The sequence below is a fragment of the Pristiophorus japonicus genome, chromosome 3 (genome assembly GCF_044704955.1).
Source record: "Pristiophorus japonicus isolate sPriJap1 chromosome 3, sPriJap1.hap1, whole genome shotgun sequence".
NCBI classification, from domain to species: domain Eukaryota; kingdom Metazoa; phylum Chordata; class Chondrichthyes; family Pristiophoridae; genus Pristiophorus; species Pristiophorus japonicus.
Genome location: NC_091979.1, coordinates 245,006,274 through 245,025,804, shown reverse-complemented (window position 1 = coordinate 245,025,804; position 19,531 = coordinate 245,006,274). Strand labels below are relative to the sequence as shown.

Here is a 19,531-nt window from a genome sequence, read left to right as displayed (position 1 = left end):
ACATAAGGACAGGGTTAGTGTGCTTGCTATAAGTGGGTGTTAAATCATAAACAGCAGATTAGATAACTGTGAGAGATCTATTGACACCGGTCTCTGCGGAAAACCAACCCGTAGCACAGCAAGCAAGGCAGGGCCGATTTGGCACCGGTCACTGCCAAGTAAAAACCCTACATATTTGGACCCTATGGCGAGGCCTCGAAAACCTCGGGAAATAACCGTAGACTGTCCACTTACAACTGGTTGGGCCATATGGCCTGTTTCTGTGGCGTGTATCCTATGTATCCCCACCCATACTTTTTATAATGATATGCAAATTAAGAAAATACATCATGTGACATCATTCCCCATCATTTGCCCCCCGAGCAAAGGGCCTCAGGAGCGTTTGTTAAATTTTAATTGGGCCGCATAAGCATAAAAGAAAACCAGGAACTTTAAAAACATTTTCTAATGTTCTGCACGATCATTCGGGGGCCGATTTGCACCACGGCGAGGTAGCAGAGCGGTTGGCTTCCTTTCCACCTGAGGCAGGTGCAGCAGGTGTTCCGTAAATGAACCCAAAATATTTAGATCCCCACCGGCACTGGGAAATGGGCCAGAGGTTTGGGAGCAACTCGAGACATGGGCGGAAGTCCCACCATGTCAAAGATCTGTCACCACAGAGAGGCAGACAGGAAACTCAGGGCCTGCTTCTCCACATTCTCTTGACTTCAGAACACTCACTGAAAAATACAAAATCCTTACAGGGCTTGACAGGGTAGATGCAGGGAGGATGTTTCCTGTGGCTGGGGAGTCAAGAACCAGGGGTCACAGTCTCAGAATAAGGGGTCGGCCATTTAGGACTGAGATGAGGAGAAACTTCTTCACTCAAGCGTGTGGTGAATCTTTGCAATTCTCTACCCCAGAGGGCTGTGGAGTCTCAGGGCCCGAAATTGATGGCCTTACCGGCCACTGCCGCCGACATTCCTCTTGAAGTTGCGCCCAGTGCCACTTTCCATTTGGTGTGGACCGGGCGGGAGGGGAGAACCGCCGGGAACCGCTCGCTGATGTCAGCGGACGGCCGAGTGGCGCAACTGACCTCCCGCCCGCCGAGATGCCAGATTGGTGTGGGCGGGAGTCGGCGCTAGAACGGGGAAGGACTGCTGCGAAGAGGGTGTTCTATCCTCGACGGTGAGTATGAAGAGCTGAAAAAAAAGGTTAGTAAACATTTTTTTACATTTTTTCTTACCTGTATGGGGTCCCCTGAAGGTGTTCTGATGTTTCTTTTGACGATTTTCCTTTTCAGGTCTTCGACGCTCCCTGGGCCCGACTCCATCCTTGGCGGCACTTGGGCGGCAAGCGCCTCTGCCGCCAAGATTGGGAGCTCCCGCCCGCTGCCGCCCAGATTGACGGCGTAAGTCCCTCTTTTGCCGCCGGCTGCCCTTTCAAGGACCTTTTTGATGAAAACCCCGACCAAAGTACCGTCAGGTACCTCGGCGGCTATCGGTGGTCCTTTGGGCGGAACTTGGGCGGGCGAGGGCCTTCACCAATTTCGGCCCCTCAGTCTTCGAGTATATTCAAGACAGAATTTTGGATGTTAAGGGAATCAAGGGATATGGGGATAGTGCGGGAAAGTGGAGTTGAGGTAGAAGATTAGCCAACGATCTTATTGAATGGCGGAGCAGGCTCGAGGGGTCGAATGGCCTACCCCTGCTCCTATTTCTTATGTTCTTATATTCTTAATTTGTTACTTGCGCTTTGCCTGCTTTGGATATTGGTTAGGTGACAGAAGCCATGCCTTCAAGTACACTTCTGGGCTGCATTGTGTAGCCCATCGTTCAGGATTAGAAAACATAGAAGATCAGCCATGATCTTATTGAATGGCGGAGCAGGCTCGAGGGGCCAAATGGCCGACTCCTGCTCCTATTTCTTATGTTCTTAAACACACAATGGCAATGACTTTTGTCGAGGAAATGAAGGAACAAAGACAGTGAAGGATGGAAACAATCTTAATTTAATGTATAAATGGAATTAAACAATAAAACATGTTCATGAATAAATTAAACAACTTACATGCAGAATGTGCCAGTTACATTAAAACGTAGAATTATTCATACAAACTCCAATATGGATTAGGAACGAGTAGCCACCTCCTCTCACAAGTCATTCTAAAAAATATTCTCTCAACTCAGGAACATCCCAGATCTCTGGGGCCTTGTGCTCATTAATATTTGACATTGTATTTTGAGACAGATTATCATTTGCTTTCTTAAAAAAAAACCTTTTTGCTTTTCCAAATTATTTTGCTCGCTCTTTTACGTCTCAACACATCATTTCCTGGCTGGTGCTTCAAGTGGCCGCTAACATGCTGCGTAGGGTTGTCTTAGTTACCCCTTTTGTTTCTCCCTCCTTGTGGGCTAGTGCACCGTGTAACCGCGGCCTGTATTCACTAGAGTTTAGAAGAATGAGAGGGGATCTCATTGAAATATATAAAATTCTGACGGGGTTGGATAGGCTGGATGCGGGGAGGATGTTTCCCCTTGGTTGGGAAGTCTAGAACAAGGGGCCACAGTCTCAGGATGCGGGGTAGGAAATTTGGGACCGAGATGAGGAGAAATTTTTTCACTCAGAGGGAGGTGGACCTGTGGAATTCTCTACCACAGAAGGCTGTAGAGGCCAAGTCACTGAATATATTTAAGAGGAAGATAGATAGATTTCTAGAAACAAAAGACATCAAGGGGTGTGCGGGAAAAGCGGGAATACAGTGTTGAGATAGAGGATCAGCCATGATCATATGGAATGGCGGTGCAGACTCAAAGGGCTGAATGGCCTACTACTGCTCCTATTTTTCTATGTTTCTATGCTCCCAAGAGAGCCTGGTTGAGATCAGGATGTCACCACGCAGGCCATCACACAGCCCGCCATCCAGTGAGCCGATCAGCTTGTCCAAAGGGGACTGTTTCGGCAAAACATGTTCACTTCAGTTGAAATAGTTGGTTTCTCAGCAACAACAACAAAAAAAGAATTAGGGGGCGGTAGAGTGGGGTACACTTCGACCTTTCATCTCTGACACTTGGGTTCAAATCCAGTCAGATGGGATGAAGGTTTCCTAAGGATAAGGGGTAAGCCATTTAGGACCGAGATGAGGAGAAACCTCTTCACCCAGAGAGTGGTGAACCTGTGGAATTCTCTACCACAGAAAGTTGTTGAGGCCAATTCACTAAATATATTCAAAAAGGAGTTAGATGAAGTCCTTACTACTAGGGGGATCAAGGGGTAAGGCGAGAAAGCAAGAATGGGGTACTGAAGTTGCATGTTCAGCCATGAACTCATTGAATGGCGGTGCAGGCTAGAAGGGCCGAATGGCCTACTCCTGCACCTATTTTCTATGTTTCTATGTTTCTGCTGGCTGTGAAGGGCTTATGCAAAAATGGGCTAGGGCCTCCTCAATCCAGTTCCAAATGGACCCATAGCTGAATTCGCGGCCCCGACATGCGCTGACGAGGTGCGCCCGCGTCCATAAGGGACGCGCAAGTTCCGGGTTTAGGCGCCCGCGCTGTGCACGTGCTGAACCCTGGAACTTGCGATCTGGCAACATGAATCTGAAGTGACTGGGCCTCTGCGGGCGGAGTGTTGGGCTGTTTGCCCAACTTGTGCCCGGCGAATGCCCAGGAAATTCTTGCACCTGGTAAAAACGGGCGTAAGGCCTGCTTTTATCAGTGTAAGACTTTTAAAGGATAGAAACAATACTTTTTTTTCCAATAATTTCACATCGCTGAGGCTATCGCCCAAATTAAAAAGGCAAAACTAGCGGTTTTTAAAATGGGCGATATTCCGGCGATCCTGAAAAATAAAACAACCACTAACGCCGGAAATATCACCCATTTTTGGGCGATAGCGATCATAATGAAAAGTCTAGCCCTTAAAAACCTGTGAAATAAAGTCAGTTTATTTTTAGACCCTTTAAAATATTAAATTTATTTTTCAAAAAATTACATTTATGTTTTCAGTAATTAAATTCTATTTTGCTTAATTTTAAATATGTGATGTTTTTTTGAATTTATTTGAAGTGTTTGTGTGTTTTTGGGGGTATTCCCATTCATACTTTTGGTGAGTGGACTTCACCACAAGTATGAATGGGAATACCCCTACTTTGATTGGTTGGGCCGGCCCATGTGACCCCAGGGCCGATTACGAAGTGCCTGCACCCCTGAGATACGTAGGCCTCTATGCAGGCCTGCGCGGAGAGGCCCAGGAGGGCGAGTCTCCGAACCTCTGGGACCACCAGGTACTTTCGTAGATTTTTTTCAGGTCGGAGGCGTCCGCCCACGTGGGAAGCCTCCGACCGCAATTTCTGCACCTATTATTGGCACGAACTGCATAATCCCAGGCGGGCGGTTTGTGTGGGATAGGGAAGAAATGTCACACTGGTGTACTAAAGATTTCTTGTCTGAGGAGAGGGCTGAGGCAGTTGTTGGGGCGGTGTACACTGTTGGGGCTGATGTGTTACAGTGCATCTCGACCTGCGCTATAGCTGATCTGCAAAAGTGCTAATCGCGGTCGTTGGGTGCCCGAGTCTAGCATTAACATTAAGATGTGTACAAAACAAAACTAAAAAAAAAGGATCTTATTAGTTCTTCACTAACTCCCAAAGCAATATACCGTCTACAAAAGCTGGGATGTGCGGGGTAACAGCAAGCAGAGCACAAGAAAACTAGACTTACTAGCAGTTGCTCACTCATCCAGGGCAACAGCGTCCAATACATCATAAGTTGAAATTTTTAAAAAATTACTCAAAGCTAAAGGAACTTGGATTCGACAGTCTAATGACTGCGACTGTGGTCCAGCCAGTTCTGAGAGGCCCTGGCGCTGTGTCTCTGCCACAGACTTCATTCGCACAATTCTATCATTTAACAGGCCATCAAGCGGATCGGAGAATGGGTTAACGAAATCGTCGCTAGCCAATGGACTCGGCGCAGGGGAGAACGGTGTAGGAGGAGATTTTTTGTTAAGCAGGGTGGAACTTCTAACCAAAACGGGCGTTATCAGATCGGCCCTCCTCCATTTCACATTGACGGATAGGGAAAATGGCACTGGATGGAAAAACGGTTGGCCAATCCCATTATCGCCCGTTACTCACCACCCCGCCGCTACCCCCTCCCCCCACGAAATTGCAAACTCCAGCCCAATTTTCTTGCCAATGGGTGTCAAAAGAAATCTTAGCCAATCACATCACAGCAAAAGCAGATGGCTCCTGTTGTTGCCATGCCACCCTTCAACCTGATTTAGACTGAGGAGATATTGTTGAAAAATGTTTGAGGAGGGATTATCTGTCGTGTGGATAACTGGACTGGGAGGAGGCCCCATGTGGAACATCAACACTGGCACAGACTAGATGGGCCGAATGGCCTGTTTCCGCGCTGTGGATTCTGTGTGATTCTGAACTAGTGGAGATGTTGCCTGCGCCAATCTGCAGCTCCATTTACAGCTGATGTACAAGACAGCCGGGCCCTCACAACTCTCCGACTCAGCTTCAAGCACCCGAGTCCATTCCCCAGCCACCCTGTACGTCTCTCCTGGGCTTACCTTTCATTTGCTTCCTTTCTGTGAAAAGTCTAAGGTCGCCTATGTTGGGATATAAGAAATAAGAAACAGGAGTCGGCCACACGGCTCTTCAAGCCTGTTCCGCCATTCAATAAGATCATGGCTGATCTGATCTTGGCCTCAACTCCCGCTCCCCATAACCCTTGAATCCTTTATCGTTCCAAAATCTGTCTATCTCCACCTTAAATATATTCAATGGCCCAGCCTCCGTGGCTCTCGTTGGCAGAGAATTCCAAAGATTCACGACCCTCTGAGAGAAGAAATTCTTCCTCATTTCCATTTTAAATGGGCGACCCCTTATTCTGAAACTATGCCCCCTAGTTCTAGATTTCCCTACGAGGGGAAACATCCTCGCTGCATCTGCCCTGTCAAGCCCCCTTAGAATCTTATACGGTTCAATAAGATCACCTCTCATTCTTCTAAACTCTAATGAGTACAGGCCCAACCTGGTCAACTGTTACTGGGCCAGCAACCCAAAGGATCAACTGGCCACCGTGGCAAGCTGTCAGTTCAATACATCTCGCAATGTGGGCCGCGCAATACAATGACCTTGCTGGATTGTCATCAGAACCCAACTGGACTTCAGGGAAGGGAACCTGCCACCCTGTGCTATCTGCTTTGAAGCTACGTGACGCCATAACCCCACACTAAAGCGGTTGGCTTTTAAATGCCCCCCAGGGAAACCAGAGATGAGTAATAAATGCTTACCTCGCCAGAGTAACCTAAATCCCAAGACCAAATGTTAAAAAAAAGCTCCCCATCGTACAGGCCACATCTCCCCCCGCACTACCACCCGCCCGCCCCCCCCCTCCACACTCCTATTCCCCTGCACACCCCAAACATCTCCGCCCAACAACCCACCCCTCACCCTAAGCCTGGGCACCAGCCTCTGCACCCCGCCCCCGTTCCTGGGCATGCCAGACACTGAGCCTCATCGGGCTGTGGATGATCCACTATTTATAATTTATATATTTTTTAAAATAATTTGAATATATGCAAATGATATGCCTAATGATCAATTCGAACCCACCCCCTGACGTATTTGCTAGTTAAGAATCATAGAATTTTACAGCACGGAAGGAGGCCATTTCGACCCATCGTGTCCACGCCGGCCCACCAAGAGCTACCCAGCCTAATCCCACTTTCCAACTCTTGGTCCATAGCCCTGCAGGTTACGGCACTTCAAGTGCACATCCAGGTACTTTTTAAACGTGGTGAGGGTTCTCTCTTTTGAGGGGCTCTCTTTTAAACAGAGAGTGGATGATTTGAAGAGATTCCCCCCCCACCCCTACATACACACACACACACACAGCTCTCCTTTACAAAATGTCTTCCAGAAGTTCCCCAAAAGGTGCAGTCAATTGGCGCACACATTAGATTTAAGCCAATGCACCTTAGTGCTGGGCCATGCACCTCACGTGATACTCTTCCGTCATCACCTGAAGCTGCTCCCACCAACCCCCAGTCACCACCTGCAAGTATCGGTACTTCACAAAGCTCGAGATTAAACGCAGGTTTGGACTGCGGGTAATTTCCACACACCCGATGGGAGTAATCTCCAAGAATTTCAGATGGCCAGCACGTTATCCGACTGAATCCGTGCGGTGGCAAGACTGTTGTGCGTAAAGGGTGACAGTTCTGGCGATAACACGTGATGTTTAGATGCAGGTATGTATAAAGGAAACGCATTTACCGTTGCCCTCCAAAGTCTGGAAGTTCCAGTGCACAGAAACAAAAAAAGTAACAATCAGGTTCAATGTTTGACTCACCAGTGTGATTGTCCTGCCGACTTGTAGCAGTCTGCCTTTTAAGAGGAGTTTCTCCCTAGCAACAGGAGTAGGCCGTTCAGCCCCTCGAGCCCATTGCGCCCAGGGACAGGGCATGTCCGGTTGACAAGTGTCAAAAGTTCTCGTTTTGATCTCTTTCCGTGCCTCACTATTTTTAAGCTTCAGGCGGCCTTGTGGGTTTTGTATAAAATCTCTCTTTTGATTGTTATCTGAACAGAGTCGTATATATCGATATATATATATATTAAAGATCAGATGTTATTTACAGGTGATAAAAGGTTTTTTTTTTAATATGTACAATTTCTTCTTGTTGAATTCTAAACGGGCCTCAGATGAAGCAGTGAAAGGTTCAGGTAAAACACAAAGTAGACCATTCCACAGTGGATTTTCTTGGAATACTGAATGAGGTAGATAATTCGGAGTTCTCACTGCGAGGTCCCACCGCCTCTCCCCCCCTCTCCTCCCCGCCTCCCCCCTTCCTCTCAGACCGAGCTCTCGTCCGGCTTCTCCACTAGCTGGGCGTGTTTCCTCTTCTCGAGCATCTTGCTCAGCTCCTCGGTGAAGGAGTGGTAGCGGGGCGAGGTGGCCTCGGTCTCGCCGGCCTGCCGCAGCAGCACGTAGCTGTTGCCGTTCATCTTCCTCAGCACGTGGGGCAGGCCCGGCAGCCCGTTGGGGGTGGTGGCGGCGGCGGGGTCGGCAGTGGAGGAGGAGGGGGAGGGGTCGGGGGGCAGCGGCAGCGGTGGGGGTGGGGGAGGAGGCGGCAGCAGCTCGACCGCGGGGGTCCGGTGGTTGCCCGCCGTGGCGCCCTCGCCGGGGATGATCTTCAGGAAGCGGTCGCCGGAGTAGCAGCCCTCCTCCCCCTCCCCTTCCTCCTTGCCCCCGCAGCTGCCGGAAATGTTCTGCAGCTCCACCGTCGCCGACCTGGGCAGCCGCATGTTGTAGTCGCCCCGCTTGGCGGGCGAGCAGAAGAGGTAGACGGACAAGGTGGACAGCACAAAGGTGACGGCGGCCAGCACCGCGATGGCGATGAGATAGATGAACTCCCGGCCCTTGGAGATCTGCCGCTGCGGTAACGAGGGAGGGGAGGGTGGGGAGGTGGCCAAGCCATCTGCCACGCTGATGTTGTATGAGGCCACCGCGTATCGCACTCCATTCTCTTGGGCCAAGCAGCGGTAATCCCCAGCGTCGGCGGCCTGCACGCCCATCACCACCAGACCACCGTCCCCCTGACGGTAGTCTTTCCCGCCATCGGCACGGAGCTCCACCTCATTGATTTCCCATCTCGCGACGGCAGTGTTCGAACTCAGACGGCATGGCAAGAAAATGTCCGATCCCCTCTGGACTCTTCTGCTCATCACTTCTAAAGGAACTGTGTGGGGGGGGGATGAAAAAGGGTAGCGTTTATTATCTGGAACCATGTTATCATTGCTATCAATGTAGAAACTTCTTAAGAAAGAAACACTTGAAGACCATTGGAGACCAGGCTCTGCTGCATAGGCCTAGCGCGCACACACACACACACATAATCTCACTGACCCTCTCCCTCTCTCCCTCAGGTCCTCTCTCCCTGGTTTTCAGAGACCACAGTGCATTTATATAGTGCCTTTCACGACCACCGGACGTCTCAAAGCGCTTTACAGCCAATGAAGTACTTTTGGAGTGTAGGCACTGTGGGAAACGCAGCAGCCAATTTGCGCACAGCAAGCTCCCGCAAACAGCAATGTGATAATGACCAGACAATCTGTTTTTTTTTACTGTTGATTGAGGGATAAATATTGGCCAGGACACGGGGGATAACTCCCCTGCTCTTCTTCGAAAATAGTGCCATGGGATCTTTTACGTCCACCTGAGAGAGCAGACGGGGCCTCGGTTAAAGGTCTCATCCTGTTAAGTATCGAATAACTCCACGAGCCTAAGTTCGGTGAGCTAGCTCAGGCATGACCTTACTCCAGTTTATTTATTCTCAAAGTGAGGATTCAACATGGCTGCCAACATTATATACACGGCTTGCACATGTCTGCCAGTGACCACTGGGACTCCGACAGTCTGGTGGCAGGTAAAACCCAGTTAACATACATAACACATCCAAATGATGGCAACTCCGACAGTACTGGCAGTGTCAGCCTAGATTTTAGTGCTCAAGTCCCTGGGGTGGGACTTGAACCCACAACCTTCTGACTCGGAGGTGAGTGTGCTACCCACTGAGCCATGGCTAGCACTATACTATTAAGGGGAGCCCCCTTACAGTGACGGAAATATTTTGTATCCAATCATTGCTATGAAGCAATTATTAGCGAATGCAACCAGGGAAAGACTCAGTTTCTCAGCGAATGACAGCCAATTAGTAAGCTACCATGGTGGCAGAGTGGGTTGGCATGTCAGAGCAAAAGGTAGGTGAGCCACCTATAACATCATGGGGGGACTGAGGATGGAGCCCAAGGTACTTCCCCAAAAGGGAGAATCACCCTCATGCCCTTACAGTTTCAAGCCTCTTTGAGTAGGCCCGCCCTCTTGATCCACCATGAAGATCTCACAACAGAGGCCAATCCCGACCACAACTCTTACTTCCAGTTACCAACCGATTTTTTGGTAACGTGTTGACATGAGCCATTGTAAATAAGCATGTCAACATTTCCCCCTAAATTCGGCAACGTCAACTGTCACGATGCAGTTACAGGCTCTGGCCACTAATTTGGTTCTGTGAAGCCAGTTTCTGCAGTGTCTCTCCCAACTCTGTTTCTACCTTGCATGGAAAACAAAAAACTTGTCTTCATCCACCGACCATATGTAACAGGAGGGACAATTTACTGTAAATTTCCACCTGGGTGGGACTGCACTCGCCTGGCTCCATTCTTATCTATCTAATCGTAGTCAGAAAATTTCCTGCAATGGCTTCTCTTCCCACTCCCGCAGCTTAACTCTGGGATCCCCAAGGATCTATCCTTGGCCCCCTCCTATTTCTCATCTACATGCTGCCCTTTGGTGATATCATCTGAAAACACGGAGTCAGTTTCCTCATGTACGCTGACAACACCAAGCTCTATCTCTCCACCACTTCTCTCGACCTCTGCACATTCTCTAAGTTGTCCGACATCCAGTACCGGATGAGCAGAAATTTTCTCCAATTAAATATTGGGAAGACCGAAGTCATTGTCTTTGCTCCCCACCACAAACTGCGTTCCCTAGCCACTGACTCTATCCCTCTCCCTAACCAGACTGTTCGCAACTTAGGTGTCATCTTTGACCGAAATGAGCTCCCGGCCACATATCCGTGGCATAACTAAAACCACGTATTTCCACCTCCATAACATTGCCCACTTCCACCCCTGCCTCAGCTCTTCTGCTGCTGAAACCCTCATCCATGCCTTTGTTACCTCCAGACTTGACTACTCCAACGCACTCCCGGCTGGCCTCCCACATTCTACCCTACGTAAACTTGAGGTCATCCAAAACTCGGCAGCCCATGTCCTAACTCGCACCAAGTCCCGCTCACCCATCACCCCTGTGCTCGCTGACCTACATTGGCTCCCGGTTAAACAACGCCTCGATTTCAAAATTTTTATCCTTGTTTACAAATCCCTCCATGACCTTGCCTCTCCCTATTTCTGTAATCTATTTTAGCCTCACAATCCCACGAGATGTCTGCGCTCCTCAAATTCTGCCGTCTTGAGCATCCCTAATTATAATTGCTCAACCATCGGTGGACGTGCCTTCAGCTGCTTGGGCCTTAAGCTCTGGAACTCCCTCCCTAAACCTCTCCGCCTCTCTACCTCTCTTTCCTCCTTAGAGATGCTCCTTAAGACCTACCTCTTTGACCAAGCTTTTGGTCACCTGCCGTAATTTCTTATGTGGCTCGGTGTCAAATTTATCTGTCTTGTCTTGTAATACTGCTGTCAAGTGCCTTGGGACATTTTACTATGTTAAAGGTGCTATACAAATAAAAGTTGTTGTTGTTGTTGTAAATATATTTAGTGCGTTAAATTAGTGATAACTTGAGCACAACAATCGAGACTGACACTCCAGTGCAGTCAGTGCTGAGGGAGTGCTGCACTGTCGGAGGTGCCGTCTTTCAAATGAGACGTTAAACCAAGCTCTTGTCTGCCCTCTCAGGTGGATGTAAAAGATTCCGTGGCACTATTTTGAAGAAGAGCAGGAGAGTTATCCCCGGTGTCCTGGCCAATATTTATCCCTCAATCAACATCATAAAATAGATTATCTGGTCATTATCACTTTGCTGACTGTGGGAGCTTGCTGTGTGTAAATTGGCTGCTGTGTTTCCCACATTACAACAATGACTACTCTTCAAAAAGTACTTAAGTACAAAAGTATTGACTGTAAAGTGCTTAGGGACGTCTAGTGGTTGTGAAAGACGCCATATAAATGCAAGTCGTTCTTTTTATAACTGCGCTTCCTCTAAAAGACTTAAAAGTAGGGAGCTATTTTCCCCACCTCTGCAACAATGCAGAAACTGCCAAGTCGGGAGCTAAACTCTACATTGTATATCTTTGCACCTGATTTTAACTTTCTTCAACAAAAGGAAAAGTTACATTTCAGCCAACTACAATAAAATGCGCTAATATCAGAAAGATAGAAAAGAAAGACTTGCATTTATATAGTGCCTTTCACGTCCACCAGACGTTCCAAGCCGTTTTACAGCCAATGAAGTACTTATTGAAGTGTAGTCGCTGTTGTAATGTGGGAAACGCGGCAGCCAATTTGCGCACAGTAAGCTCCCACAATCAGCAACGTGATAATGACCGGATAATCTGTTTTTTAGTGATGTTGATTGAGGGATAAATATTGGCCAGGACATTGGGGATATCTCCCCTGCTCTTCTTCGGAATAGTGCCATGGGATCTTTTACCGTCTACCTGAGAGAGCAGATGTGGAACAGGGCGGTTTTTTCATTTATTGTCAGCACCAAGCACTCTCGGGTTAGGTAAAGTACATGGAGTAAAGCCCTCTTTTCACTGTCCAAATAATTTTAACGTCAACTTCACCCGGAAATGCAGTGGCATGACAATCCCAAATCCCACCAGCTATTCTGATGATCAGTCTGAGTAGGCTTACCATACTAATGCCAATTAGCGCAAGATTACGGCACTTTTTATTCTTGTAGATTCAGTGTCAACCAGGATCTGCTGTAACTTAAAAGACATTCATAAACTTGCAGAATGGGCCAATGTATTTCAACGGCTGGTGGTTTCTCGCAGGTCGGGGCCACCATGCTGCTCTTGCACCTCCGCTCCTATTATGGCCCCGACCTGCGACAGGTCACTGCAGCCACTTCAGGGAGCAGCGGTTTCAGGGTGGCGACGATCTGGAGGTGGGCGACTGAATTGGACGTCACCACAATCCAGGTCAGTGATTGGAGTGTGGGCAGGTGCAGCAGGAGAGGCGGCAAGCAGCAGAGGAGCAGCGAGGTCGGGGCGAAGGAGTGGCGAGAGATCGTGGAGCGATGTGATTAGGGCTCAGGAGAGGCGTGAGTTCGGGGCCCAGAAGAGGCGAGGGCCCAGGGGCAGCACGGGCCAGCCCACACTGCGATATGTGTGCGTGCTAGATCCAGTCGTCTTGGTTAATCCTTGCTACTGGACCAAGACCTAGCTCTGTCAAACCTGTGTGTTGGCTGGTGTGCAACAGTCACCACACGTTAAAAAAATCCAAGCACTGGCATCTTCCACCTTTCAAGATTTAGTTCAGACCTGGAATTTTAGGTCCATCATTGAAACACCTGTGAACTTTTTGACATGGAAGCAAGTCATCCTCGATTTGAGGGACTGCCTATGATGATGATGATGAGATTCGTGCAGCAGAGCTGGTCTTCAATCTTCTCGGTTAATCCCTGCCACTGGAACAAGACCTAGCTCTGTCAAGCCTGAGTGGTGGCTGGTGTGCAACAACCCCCACACTTTAAAAAAATCCATGCACAGGCATCTTCCACCCTTCAACATGTAGTTCAGGACCTGGAATATTAGGTCCTTCATTGAAACACCTGTGAACTCATCCCTTTTTGGTGTGGAAGCAAGTCATCCTCGATACGAGGGACCGCCTAAAAAGAAGTATTTCAACACAAAAAAGTGTGAGATATTACATTTTGGTGAGAAGAATAAGGAGGTCACATATTACTTGGAAAATAAGAATCTAAATGGGGTAGAGAAGCAAAGGGATCTGGGAAATACACAAATCACTAAAAGTAGCGACAGGTTAGCAAGGCCATAAAAAAGCAAACCAAGCACCAGGGTTTAATTCTAGAGGAATAGAATTGAAATAGAGATGCAGTTTCTTAACCGATAAGGGAATAAGGGGTTATGGGGAGCGGGCAAGGAAGTGGACGCGAGTCCATGATCGGATCAGCCATGATCATATTAAATGGCGGAGCAGGCTCGAGGGGCCGTATGGCCTACTCCTGCTCCTATTTCTTATGTTCTTATGTTCTTATGAAAAGTAGAGAAGTTATGCTAGACTTGTATCGAACCTTGGTTAGACCACACTTGGGAGTACTGCGTACAGTTCTATTCGCCATATTCTAAAAAGGACATAGAGGCTTTGGAGAGGGTGCAGAGAAGATTCACAAGGATGATACCAAAACTGAGAGGTTGTACCTCTCAGGACAGGATGAACAGGCTGAGTCTGTTTTCTCTTGAAACAAGAAGGCTGAGGGGGTCTCCTAATCTTGAAAATTATGAAAGGTTTTGTGTAGAGTAAACACAGAGAGAATGTTTCCTCTTGTGGGGAAGAGCCATCAATATAAGATAGCCACCAAGAAATCAAAAAGGGAATTCAGTAAACTTCTTTACCCAGAGAGTGGTGAGAATGTGGAATTCACAACCACAGGGAGTGGTTATGGCAAATAATATACATGCATTTAATGAGAGGCTAGATACGCATATGAAAGAAAGGCTTGCATTTATATTGTGCCTTTCACGACCACCAGCTGACTCGAAGTGCTTTACAACCAATGAAGTACTTTTGGAGTGTATCACTGTTGTAATGTGGGAAACACAGCAGCCGATTTGCACACAGCAAACTCCCACAAACAGCAACGTGATAATGACCAGATAATCTGTTTTTGTTATGTTGATTGAGGGATAAATATTGGCCAGGACACCAGGAATAGCTTCCCTACTCTACTTCGAAATAGTGCCACAGGATATTTTACGTCCACCTGACAGAGCAGATGGGGCCTCGGTTTAACGTCTCACCCGAACGCCGGTAACTCCGACAGTGCAGCGCTCCCTCAGCACTGCACTGGGAGTGTCAGCCTCGATTTTAGTGCTCAAGTCCCTGGAGTGGACTCAGAGGCGAGGGTGCTGCCCACTGAGCCATAGATGATACTATCAATGCATGAGGGAGAAGGGAATAGAGGGTGATGCTGAATAGAGGAAGGATGGGAGGAGGCTCGAGCGGAGGTTGGGCTGAAGGGCCTGTTTCTGTGCTGGATATTCTATGTGATTCAATGTAATTAGACTTGGGACCCCCAGAGTGAAAGACACTTTCTCCATACCAGATTGCCTGGTTTTAAACACAGGTCCCAGAGGTGACAACAGAATCTCATTTGTGCTGGAATGAAATTTGGAAAGGAACGTGTTAAAACACAGTATTTCCATGAACAAGCACTTTAATCAGCTCTAGGCCTTTTATTCTAATCTTGAGTAAGCTCATTAGTAGATTGCCAGGTAACCATTGAGCTTATTCCAGGAATACAGGCTATAACTGAGAATTAGCACCCGTTCTCCCAATTTACAGGATTGAGCAACTAACCACTGGTTATAATTGCCTTTTCTCACTTCCGATCTCCTCCTGTGAAAACATCAGGGCTGCTTCCGTAGGGAAATCGCAGGCCTGTGATTTCACACCCTACCATTCCTATGAGAGCCACTCCTCGCTCGGCTGTCCGATCGTGAAATCAGCCCGCCAATATCGGGCTGTGCCGCTAACCTTGTTCGTAACTCCATTTCCCTCCAGTTCCCCCAATTCCCTCCCCTCGCCTCCCGAAGATCCCCAAGGCCCAGTCCCACCAGCGAGGGTCTCGCCAAGGGGCCATCCCTTCATGTTCAAGGCCAGACTGGCAGCAGCTTACTCTGAGAATCATAGAGATTCATGGCACAGAAAGAGGCCATTCAGCCCACCATGTCCGTGCCGGCCGTAAAAGAGCTATCCAGTCTAATCCCACTTTCCTGCTCTTGGTCCGTAGTCCTGTAGGTTACGGCACTTCAGGTGCATATCCAAGTACTTCTTCAACGTGGTGAGGGTTTCTGCCTCTACCACTCTTTCAGGCAGCGAGTTCCAGACCCCCACCACCCTCCGGGTGAAAAAGGTTCTCCTCAACTTCCCTCTAATCCTTCTACCAATTACCTTAAATCTATGCCCCTGGTTATTGACCTCTCTGCTAAGGGAAATAGATCATTCCTATCCACTCTATCTAGGTCCCTCATAATTTATACACCTCAATTAAATCTCCCCTCAGCCCCCTCTGTTTTAAAGAAAACAACCCCAGCCATCACAGCCAAGCCTGATCTCTATCTGATGTCCTCCTTCCAGCAGGGATCATGGATAGCCCATCAGGAGTGAATGATTTTGCACCTCACTACCAATCCTAGCACTAGAGTCTATCTCCAGAGGAATAGAATTGAAAAGTAGAGAAGTTGTGCTAAACTAGTATCGAATTTTGGTTAGACCACACTTGGAGTACTGTGTACAATTCTAGTCACCATACTGATAAAAGATATCGAGGCACTGGAGAGGGTGCGGAGAAGATTTACAAGGATGATAGCAGAAATGCGAGGTTATACATATCAGGAAAGGATGAACAGACTGGGTCTCTTTTCTCTTGAAAAAAGAAGGCTGAGGGGGTGACCTAATAGAGGTCTTTAAAATTATGAAAGGTTTTGATAGAGTGGATGCAGGGAGAGTGTTTCCACTTGTGAGGAAGAGCATAACCAGAGGCCATCAATATAAGATAGTCAGCAAGAAATCCAATAGGAAATTCAGAAGAAACTTCTTTACCCAAAGAGTGGTGAGAATGTGGAACTTGCTACCACAGGGAGTGGTTGCAGCGAATAGTATAGATGCATTTAAGGGGAGGCTGGACAAGCATATGAGGGAGAAGGGAATAGAGGGTTATGCTGATAGAGTTAGATGAGGAAAGATGGGAGGAGGCTCGAGTGGAGCACAAACACTGGCATGGATTGGTTGAGCCAAATGGCCTGTTTCTCTGTTGCATATATCCAATGTAATCCCCAGTTCGGGGGTGCCTAGACCAGATGTAGCACCCCAACTGCTGCCCTGCTGAGATCAGCTAATTCAGCCCAGTACCGGGAACTGAGGCTGAGGCTTGTGTTCAATGATACACCAGACAATGCCTTCAGAGGAGCCCTGGATATGGGCGTCGCTGGTTAGGTCAGCAATTATTGCCCATCCCTAGTTGCCCTGGACACAACAGAGTGGGCTTGCTAAGCCACTTCAAAGGGCAGTTGGGAGTCAACTACATGTGGGTCACCAAACTTCCAGCATGAGCTGCTCCAGGTATGCAACAGCTTTGAGGTGGGCGACTGGGTGACGTCATCAGGACCCAGGTCGCTGTTTGGAGCGTGGGCAGGAGTATCGGCGGGGCCCTGGTAAAGCAGAGGAGCGGGAAGGTCGTGGCGGAGGTGTGGCGAGTGCTCGAGGCAGAGGAGCGTTGAGGAATTGTGGCTGAGATTCGGTGGGTGGTCGTGGCAGAAGATCGGCGAATGTTTGGTGGTGCGGAGGAACGGTGAGAGATCGTGGCGGAGGTACGGCGAGTGTTTTGTGGCGGAGGAATGGTGAGAGATCGTGGCGGAGGTGCGGTGAATATTTGTAGCGGAGGAGCGGCGAGAGATCGTGGTGGAGGTGCAGCGAATGAAAGTACGGGGCCCAGAAGAGCCGAGGGCCCAGGGGCAGCACGGGCCTACCCACACTGCGATATGTGTGCGCGCTAGGACCATGCAGCAGAGCAGGTCTCCAATTGTCCTGATTAACCCTTGCCACTGGGTAAAGGCCTAGCTCTGTCAAGCCCGTGTGGTGGCTGATGTGCAACGATCACCACAGGTTAAAAAAAATCCACACACAAGCATCTTCCACCCCTTCAACTGGAGTTCAGGACTGAAACATCGGGTCCTTCATTGAAACATCTGTGAGCTCTTGTGCCAGCAAGTCATCCTCGTTCGAGGGACCGACAGCTTCATGGACATTTTTGCTGATACCATCTTTTTATTTCCATATTTTTAAACTGAATTCAACGTCAAATGGGATTGGAACTCACATTCACTGGATTATTAGCCTGGACCTCTGGATTACCATAACCAGTACATTCCCATGCCCATTACTTTACCAATCTGTCAGCAAACAACTCCATTTTCCTTTCCTTATCTAGACTGCTTCTTCCAGGAGCTCCAAGTTAAACTGGACCTCTTCCTTTTTGCTTCCTCCTCCATCCCTGTCGCCATGCACACAGTTTGCTTAATATCATGAGCGACATTCTCCAGCCAAGTCCTCTCGAGTGGTCCTGCGAGAGCAGTTCCCACACTCTACGACCAACGGTCAGGATTACGTGCACATGTGAAAGTAAACAGCTACATACCATCTGCACCGCTGTCCAAACAACCTTTGTTCCCATTCACAATGTCTTGAATCAGCTGCGATCTGCAACAGAGAAAACAAACCTTGAGTGAAGGGCGCGAAAGTGGAGGGCTACCAGCAGCAAAGGCCAAGCGGGAAGAATTTCCGCGGTAACAGAACAACAGCGGGGCAAGGCATCTACACACCACTTGCACCTGCCAAGGACCCCGTGCCCAAATCCCAGCGATGGGCTCAATTCAGTCATCAGGCTCAGTACCCATGCCTATAGTGGTCTAAATCATCTGACCCTCATTGTTACTCCAAGTTTCTTACCCTTTGAGTGAGGGTGTTCCACCGATTTATTCCTACCCTCTTCATTTTTAATTGATCCCCCAATTGGTATTTGAACCCTTTCCCACTGTGAACAATTTGCCTTGGTTGCTGCAATGTATTTCCTTCAAGGGTTCTTTGCTTAAGAATTCATGGCAACACATTGCTATTAAGAACTAGTTGGTTTATTAGCTAAGGGTTTAACAATAACACTACACATTACCAGTTCATGCACCAGGCTCACAACCACCTGCCTCATCATGGATCCCCCGAACCCAACTGGCTGGGGTTTTATTGAGTCTTGTGAACATCACATGACTGACTAAGCCACTCCCAACTCAACATCTCTACAACTATTTTGAGTAGAAACTTTAAATCAAGTGCCTGGAATAGCTCCACAATTATTTTTGTGAAGCTATAAATCAAGTGCCCCCTTGTTAATGGGGGGTACTAAAACGGGCTAATTAACCAAATTAACTTTTAAGCTTTAACGATCAAATTAAAATTTGGTTGCAGGGGTGAGGATGCACTCCAGTCCCTCCGGCGCCCACCTCTCGCGGAAGGCCGCGAGCGTACCGGTGGACACCGCGTGCTCCATCTCCAGGGACACCCTGGCTCGGATGTAACCGTGGAAGTGAGGCAGGCAGTCAGGCTGAACAACCCCCTCGACCACCCGCTGCCTGGACCGGTTGATGGCCCCCTTGGCCATGCCCAGGAGCAGTCCTACGAGGAGGCCTTCCAACCTATCCGCTCCCCTCCACACAGGGTGCCCAAAGATTAGGAGTGTGGGACTGTAGTGCAAACAAAATTTGAGGAGCAGCCCCTTTAAATAATGGAACAGGGGCTGCAACCTCACACACTGTACATACACATGGAACACGGACTCCTCTAGACTCAACAGCTCTACAACTCTTTTGTTGCAAAACAAAAATAAACGTTAAATCAAGTGCCCCCTTATTAAAAGGGTGGGGGGGGGGGGGGGGAGACACTCCAAACACTTTTCAGGTGCCCTTTTTTTTTGTTTTTTGGGTTTTTTTTGGAGTTTTTTGTGGGGTTTTTTAGGGCACCGAGAGGCAAATTATACAAGTGCCCCCTGACTGGGGAGGACACTAAAACCGGCAATAAAAACAAATTAAACTTTAAAACATATAAAATCAATTAAAATTTGGTTGCCGGGGATGATGATGCACTCCAGTCCTTCCAGCACCCACCTCTCGCGGAAGGCCGCGAGCGAGTACCAGTAGGTGGATACCGTG

The 19,531-nt window shown here is 48.4% G+C and overlaps 1 protein-coding gene across 1 annotated transcript in view; it reads right to left on the bottom strand.

Annotated features, from left to right (window-relative positions):
* Window positions 1-7,849: 7,849 nt before the first annotated feature.
* sema4gb (sema domain, immunoglobulin domain (Ig), transmembrane domain (TM) and short cytoplasmic domain, (semaphorin) 4Gb) overlaps window positions 7,850-19,531 on the bottom strand; it is a 254,681-nt gene continuing 242,999 nt past the window's right edge. Inside the window, exons 14-15 of the mRNA XM_070876489.1 lie at window positions 17,968-18,029; window positions 7,850-8,736 (exon numbers count right to left, since the gene is read on the bottom strand). Coding sequence (XP_070732590.1) covers window positions 7,850-8,736; window positions 17,968-18,029 — 949 coding nt within the window. The remainder of the gene's footprint in view (window positions 8,737-17,967; window positions 18,030-19,531) is intronic.